This window comes from Triticum aestivum, chromosome 7B (genome assembly GCF_018294505.1).
Source record: "Triticum aestivum cultivar Chinese Spring chromosome 7B, IWGSC CS RefSeq v2.1, whole genome shotgun sequence".
Lineage (NCBI taxonomy): Eukaryota > Viridiplantae > Streptophyta > Magnoliopsida > Poales > Poaceae > Triticum > Triticum aestivum.
The window spans coordinates 386444266-386452491 of NC_057813.1; the positions used below are offsets into that span (position 1 = coordinate 386444266).

The 8226-nt window shown below is 41.0% G+C and overlaps 1 protein-coding gene across 1 annotated transcript; it reads left to right on the forward strand.

Moving 5' to 3' along the window:
- Positions 1-1660: 1660 nt before the first annotated feature.
- On the forward strand, positions 1661-8007 carry LOC123160616 (uncharacterized). The gene is made up of 16 exons (XM_044578430.1): positions 1661-2264; positions 2370-2467; positions 3102-3258; positions 3340-3478; positions 3841-3934; positions 4095-4229; positions 4352-4452; positions 4549-4662; positions 4889-5127; positions 5696-5754; positions 5831-6016; positions 6099-6222; positions 6350-6405; positions 6896-7041; positions 7169-7339; positions 7447-8007. Exons 1-16 carry the CDS (start codon positions 2008-2010, stop codon positions 7726-7728), a joined length of 2358 nt encoding a protein of 785 aa, XP_044434365.1. The 5' UTR covers positions 1661-2007; the 3' UTR covers positions 7729-8007.
- Positions 8008-8226: the final 219 nt, after the last annotated feature.

The window sequence follows — 8226 nt, forward strand, 5'->3', positions numbered from 1 at the left end:
CTCCAACAATGCAGAAAGTGGTATCTGGCACTGGATTAATAGGTTAGTACAATAAAATAATATAAGTTTGTGCCGAACCATGCATTGATGTAAAAGTAGCATGAACATGGAATTTTTTTTTATAGATACGTTTGAGGCGTGTCGATCACATGTTAATATGTATCAACGGTTTTTCTATAGGAAAGATGTGCTATAAAAAAAGGAGTTATACAAATGATGAAGAGTGGGGATTGTTGACGAACACATATCATAGAATTCCTCAACACCTTCTACTACCAAACCCCTTGAAGAACCCCCAAGATATGCATGTTGCTGTAAAATCAACCCGGAGTTCTCAAGATTAGTCCGGGGCGGCTAGGTCGAACCATTTTGTAACATGAGTATTTTCTGGATAAACCGTAGAGCTCTGGCACTGGAATTTTTGTGCGGTCCAGAATGGGAACGTAATGAGCATAATTTGGGGGCCATGTAAAATGCCAGCTTTCTTATGTAAGGAGGGCATCAACCTGATATGCCTTCTTTACCCTTGATGACCACCTTGAGCTCCCATTCTTTTCCTCTAGAGCCAACCATTATTTGATTTGAATGAGAGAGAACAAAGAGGAACCAAACGTTTGTGACTCGACCAAGGCAATCTTGAATCCCCTTTGAGTTCTTCGTTCCACTTGTTACTATTTAGTTTCTAGGGAACCATAGATGGTCATAGTCAACCGGAAGCTTCCGTATTTGTGGATTAGCTCCGGGAATTTTGTGAATGTTTTAGGCCCGGTCGAGGTCTACCCTTAGTGATTGAGCTGTCGAAGCTCAAGGAGGAATCTAGTCATGAAATTAGAGCCCCCTTCCCCTACACAAACATGGATTGAACTTCAGGATATATTACTTCAGTTTCGTGCCTTGTGGCTACTTCATTCTCAGCTTACTTCTTGCTTATTTCTTTACCAACTTGTTAATGTTATTTATATCTAGTTGCGCTTTGGGGAACATACAACTCCTGAATCTATGAAATTAACTAAGAAAGTTAAGTTTTATACTTGCATATTCACCACCATAAAAAAATAGAACAAGCCTTTCCACTCAACCTAAGCGAAGGCCGCAACGCAGAAAGGTGCAATCATGCAAGCTCATTTCTAAGCGAGGTCCATGAAGTCCAAAACTTTGGCCTACCTAAAACCAACCAACCCAATTCGTACCAAAAAAACTTGTCCAAAAAACATGTATTTATTTTAATAAATTTTGAAAGTATTTCCAAAGAAACAAGTTAATACATTAAAAATGATTATGTATGACACTATACTAGTGTCAAAAATGCTCTTATATTATTGGAAGGAGGGAGTATTTTTTTGAGGGGTCTAAAAATAAAGGTTCATATGTTTAAAAAAACAGCATGCATTTCATATTTAAAACTGTTCACCAGATGCATTATTTTTTGAAAAAAATCTTACATTTGATAAGAGTTGTTCACGTGTGCTACAATATTTGTCAACTAGTTTTTTTAAAATAAGTTTTATGTATTATTAAAAACACAAAATAGAAAAAGAAGAAGGAAAAACACAACAAACATAAAAGAAAAAACGAAAAGAGAAAAAAAAAGAAACAGTGAAAAAGGTGCGCAGAAGTTATTGGGCCGGCCCACCTCGTAGGCATCTGACCTGTCCTGTTCGCCGTTCCCCCATCGAGGCATCGACTGAAGCAAACGCCGCCGCCGGCCGCTGCCTCCACGACTGGCCTAACCGCCCGGCGCCCCGCCTCCTGCCTCCCGCCCCCACGACTCCGCCGGCGCCGTCAGCCTGCCCCGCCTCGACAGTCGTCCTCCCCTTGCTTCCCAGCCCCTACCTCCCGTTCAGCCGTCCTAACTCTCGCACGGCCGCGGCCCGCGGCGGCGCCTGAGTCCGAACTTAGCGTCCTCCGAGCACGAGCAGTCTTGCCTTATTGTCCATTTCTACCGGAGAGCTCCGAGTGGGACGTTCTGAATACCTGAACCCCACTGCTAAACGCCATCGAGGTCTGATGGCGCAGGCTTCGGCCGCGGCGGCGCTGCGCCGCTTGCGGCGTCCCCGCGATCCATCCGCGGCATTCCTCTCCTCGCTCTTACATTCTTGCTTCCTCTCATCCACCTCCGCTTACTCTCCGGTAGCGCTGCACGGGCCGAAGCCGCCCGCCTCGGCCGGCTCTTCCATCTGCAGCAGCAGCACGTGCAGTTGGTTCCACCGGCGGCAGTCTGCTGCGGCTACGACTACGACGAGAGCCCTGCACCACGCTCCGAGGTACTCCCTCTGTAAAGAAATATAAGAGCGTTTAGATCACTAACCTCTCTAGTTTGCTCTTAGCCATTGAGTATCCTAACAAAGCCGCCCTCTTCTGTCTCGCAGCTCTGACGGCTCTGTGGCCACCGCCTCAAGTGAGAGTACACCCACCTCGCAGTCTCAACTCTTACATTTCATCAAATCCACATTCGGGACACTCGAAGGTAATATCACGCATTTAAATCGCAAGTCGTAGCATACTGCAATATCATATCCCATGCCGTGCCATTTTGTGGAACTATATGTTCTTGTTGATAGTTTGGGTGCTCTCGTTATTGTGTCTGCCCACACAGCTTTGCTGGTTATGGTGGAGAAGCATGCTCTTCTTAATTTTCATCTGCCATTTACAAACCCACAAAGGGGACGGTTATTTTCAATAAATTTCGTAATCAACAACAACAACAACAAAGCCTTTAGTCCCAAGCAAGTTGGGGTAGGCAATAAATTTCGTAATGCTTGATGAAAATGATGCTCTTGAGTTTTCACTATTGTGCAACACTCCAGGAGTCTTGTGGTATTTCATAATTTGTTCATTACATTTGTGTGACAAAACTACATAGGACGAAAGCCACAAGAAGTACTGTACACAGTTACAAATAGTTTTCCAGGGATATGATTGCAGTGATTTTTTTGAACTTCTTCTGAAAGATGACATGGACTTGCATGTGATACAATGACATAACAAGGATAATTTTGGCTATTCCTAGACTAAGTAATGAACGTAAATATGTAATGCACGGTCCTTTTCTTCAGTGGTTATTGCTGTCTGTTAATTATTGCTTAACTGTTGTGATGCAGGAAAAAATCATTGTTGGTTGAATGCCGTGAATGGCACTTGGAAAACCTTTAATCAAGAAGGAATATATCTTGTTCTGTTGTATCAGTCACATGAAACATTAGACGGGGACAACAAACATTCAGCTGCTTTTAGAAAGTTGAAATATCTTCATCAGAGGTAGTTGTGTAAAATCTGGCTGCTTTGTGCTCTGACAGAAGTCTCAAATTTCTCTATTGTCTTATTATCTGTTCATTGTAGGTACCTGCATCTAAATGTTTTTGCTATGCAATATGGGAGTGGTATTAGTTCCTTAGCTACTCAAAGCCAAGCAGTTCGTACAATAATGGAGGAATACATTACATTCCCTATCTTGTTGTCAGACAAAGACTTTACCAATGTGAGGCAAATATCCTTGCAATTTTCCTGCCACTAGAGAAGTTCAGAAATGTTTTGTGATCATTGGCCATGCAGTTCATATATACGATGCATACACTATCTTTTTATTCTGTCTTCACTGGGGGAATGCAAGTACCGGTATTTCAGATATGCTATGGATATACATTGAGATGGTCCATTTTGATATCGTTAGACAGGTTTAATTTATCACATTAAAGAAGTGAAACACGACTTGATACAATGGGAATACAATGCAATGCCACGCACAATGGAATATGTGTCAAATAAATTTTGTAGATCTATATGGATTTAATTAATGCATGCTTGATTAAAACATGGTTTGTCTGTTTGATGAGTGTTCAGATGACAAATGGTGCTTGCTACTTGCTATTTGAAGGTTCTAAGGATCATATAATCTTCACAAAATTGGATGGGGACCCTGAGCTCATGATCAGGGGTAAGCTCTAGACAGGATTAGCTATTTATTTTATGCTATTATTGTTAGCTTGCTTGTGCACATTTGTTGCACTTAAGATTCTCTAGAATGTTGCACGGCAAATTGGATGCTCCTCACATGTGCTAATTTTCTAAAACCTCCTATTTGTTATTAAATGCAGGCATGGAAGGATTTAGTGCATTGAGTGCAGAACCTATTGAAAATATTATAGAATCAGGAGTTCCGTGGCAGAAAGAAGAGGTTGTCAAAGAGCCATATGTAGGTTCTCTCAGAAACTTGTTACTTTATCATCCAGGTACTTGGTTGCGGCTTCTTCCCTCGTGCAACTTATTTTACTAAACATCAGTTTTGCAGCCCAACCAGAAAATCTAACACTGGAACTAATTACAATGTTTTGTAAAATCTAATGTTCTGCAGGTGGCCTATCAGTTGATGAGGATGGTGATCGCATTTTTATCTCTGATAGTAACCACCATAGAATCATCATTAGCAACGGTGATGGGGTGATTTTAGACTGTGTAAGCATGAGTTGCTGTTTCCCTTGGGTTCTAAGTTTACTCATTTGGTTTGAAGGCCTGCAAATTCAGTGTAATGAATTGATATTTACTTTACAGATTGGATCCTCCCCAGGTTTTGAGGACGGTGAATTTGAATCTGCCAAGTTATTGCACCCTGCTGCATCATTTTATCATGCTGCTGAAGATTGTCTATATATAGTGGATTCGGAGGTAATTATCCATAATGGCTTGCCTCAGTTTACTCGGTTTGACAAGTATGTCCTTTTCACTGGCTACTGAGATTTCATACAAGTAATAGAGCTATAATCCATAAGGTGGTTGGTGTCAATTAAAGTTTTCCTGCTGTTCCTTTGTCTTGTACATGCATAAAATTATAACTAACCACAACAATCTTGTATCAAAGATTTTTTTACTAGCTTTTCTTATTCTTTTGCAGAATCATGCAGTTAGAAAAGCAGATTTTGGAAGAAGGTTTCTGGAGACGGTTTATCCAGTCTTCAATAAGAAAGGAAGTGGCATCTGGAGTTGGATTATTGATAAGCTTGGTTTGACAAAGGAAGACGCTTCAAAGAAAGATGATGCTTCAAACATTCAAGATTTCGACACTGACTCAGTAGTGTTTCCATGGCATTTGCTTAAAATTTCCGAGGACGATTTATTAGTAGCAGATCACAGGTATGTGCCTCTATTCATCTCCTCCATCTTGTCTTTTCGCAATATAAATTGATTTAGTGGTGGATTTTCGCATAATGCTTCAGTTGGATGGTTTCATCTCCTGAGATCTGACTTATCTCATGAATTGTTTTGCACTGTTGTAGCTGCAATTCATTTTTGGGTTTTACATGTTATAAATCTGCACAGCTCAACCTGATTCTCAGGTTCAGTTTGATTTTGACATTAAAGCTCAATGATATTTATGTATACTTACCTAATTGCATGCGGGAGATACGTGCACCAGGCTGCCCTTTTTTTTTACTTACCTAATTGCATGTCATTGTGTGCTTAACTGTCAATTTGATGCATGTGTGCGAAAACATAAGATATTAGTGAAATAAAAGTGTGTTCCACTCTTCCATCAATGTCATTCGATGTACATTGCTTAATTCTATCCTATGTACTGTTATTGTTTCGGCATACACACAAGTACCATGGGTCAACTGTGGCTGGCTTTACTTTGGGACATTGCAAACCTACCTAGCTGTTTGGCAATCTTCTTAGTTCTTATACTGTTGCTGCTTTCCAGCTTTGAAACATCATGGATCCTGAGCATGTCAACTGGTGAAAAAAAGAATATTGTAAGAGGTTAGTACATATTCTTTTGTTACACATGTTGGAGTTAAATATTTACAGCTCATTGATGAGTTAAAGTGATGCGAAGGTAGAGCTGAAGCAATGGAGTTGTGTCAGCAAATGATTGATGAGAGGCATGCTCTCCTTAAAGATATACACATCAATGGGTCATCAGGTGATAAAGGACATTCTAATCTGCTGGAGAAGATCCCTTGCAATGAACTTGTATCGTCAATTTCAAGATTCCGGAAATGCATTGTCTTCTGTGATACAGGTTGATCTATAAGCTGTTAGTGCTTTCATTTAGAGTCAGACCGTACCACATATAATTTGAATTCCTTTTCTTTGTCTTGAAGATGGTCAAAGGGTTCAGAAGCATGACTTGGATACCAAAGAAACCTCAAATATTCATTTTACAAATGTTGGGGTTCTTGGGTTACCATATTGGTTTGTTTGCCGTCTTGAGAAAGTATCTACCTGGTGAGCTTTTGGTTCTCCATTTATCTTCATCATTTTTGCAGTGAGCATAGAAATTTATCTGCTGCTGACAAAAGTCTGCATGCTGCATGGATTCATTATTCCTTTCTGTTTTGCAATGAATTGGCAGGGGACATTCAGCTGGACAATTTCAAGATCACAACCGTAAAGTAAATGTGCTCCCTGGTAATTTAACAGAAGCTGTTTTGTCATGATAGTAGTTTTTGCATCTGTGCCATGGGTGACTTCCCCTGCAATTTTGAAGCCTTTAATTGAAAATTATAGCTTAGTTTGATGCACGACACTACTGTTTCCCCCACTTTTGGCTCTGGGTAACTATGATACTGTGTGGTCTTCAATACTGCAGCACATAAAACTTATTACTGCCGAAGAAGGGTATCATTTTTTATATTCATTACCTCTGCTTTCCACATTCCTCGTAACTAGCTGTGCCTTCAGTTTCAAATGATTTTGAGTTGACAACACAGGTTAAAAAAAGGAGTGTCGAATCCTGTAGTGCATCCGCACAATACATAAGCTCCAAATTTGAAATTAACTTTACGGTTCAGATAACCATGTGGATTACTGAAGTGACTCCGTTACATAAATTGAAGGGGCACTGCCATATGAGATTCGGTTTAAGATAGCTGTTTAACTGGTGGATTCAACTTAACAGGAAGATGCAACATCAAGGTCTCTGTAGACATCCCAGTTGATACTGAGCTTGCCACACCTTTGGTTGAGAGCTGTATTTGGCGCCAAGTAAGGGGATCTGGTGCTGAGATTTCTGAATCTGACGCACAAGACACAACATCTGAGAAGGTAAAGCACTTCTTGTCCGATTCACAACATCTTTATGCATTGTGAATTTTGAGTATCGAAGTTACTTCAAACCTAGTTGGCGATATGCTAGCGCTCGAGTCTGAATTGCTAATGCACATGCTATCAGGTTGGTATAGCACAGCAATGGTATGATGAAATAGACAACCTAGCGTTTTCTGAAGCTGCTGAGGAACCTGCTGTGCACAAAGGTGATGATAAACCCGCAGATGAAAGTCACCAAGACCAGAAAAGCGTGCATTTCACCTGTGCAGTTAACGTCAGCCCTGGGACATGCGAGGTGTGATTCTTCCCTCTCTTAAAACAAGACAATCTTCCTGTGTTATATGGAGCGAAATCACTTGAAAGAAAGAATCAAAGACCATGACACTGTTATTGCTCCTGCAGCTGGTGGCCTCTGCTGCATTGTACCTAAAGGTCGACCGAACGAAAGCGGACCACGAGGACCAGAAAGCAGTGATCAAGAGGATCCTCCAGTGCCAGGGGCATGAGGAGCACGTGGGTGTCGAGCTCCTGACGGAGAATCACAGAGACGTGAGGGATCTAGTCATCATGAAGCCGGTTCATCTCAGGCTGAGAATGGAGTGCGCCGATCACCCTGCTGGAACCACCAACAAGGAGACCATCAGCACCGAGTCCACTCTCGAGATCAGCATCACTTTAGAGTAGCCATTTCCATTCCATTCAGGACAATGGTAGTGCACACTACATGCGTAGGGTAGAATGATTTGTTCGTAAGCGACCTAATCCTGGGTATTTTGTCACTAGACAAAGATATTCAACCCATTTCAGGCAGTCTTGTAGTTGCCTGTCTTCAGAAACACATGGCTTGGAGATGAACAGAGCTTCAGACATAGCGAGGATTAATGAAACATTGGAGATACTTGTCTGAGAATCGAGGAGGTCTTCTTATTCAAGGGATTTTCAAAGAAATTTCGGATGATTTTATCCGTGGTATTTTTTAAATTAAGACACATGGGTTGTTTGATTTGCATAATTTCGATCCATATGATTTTTCCTAAGATATTCATTTGAACTATATCTGGTAGGAATTTTTTTCATTGACTAGATACTTTTTTCCGAAATGGAGGCAAAAGTTTCGCCTCATCAATTAATTAAGAAGAAGAGAATTGCCCAGTTAATTACGGAAAACAGGGCGAAAACCAA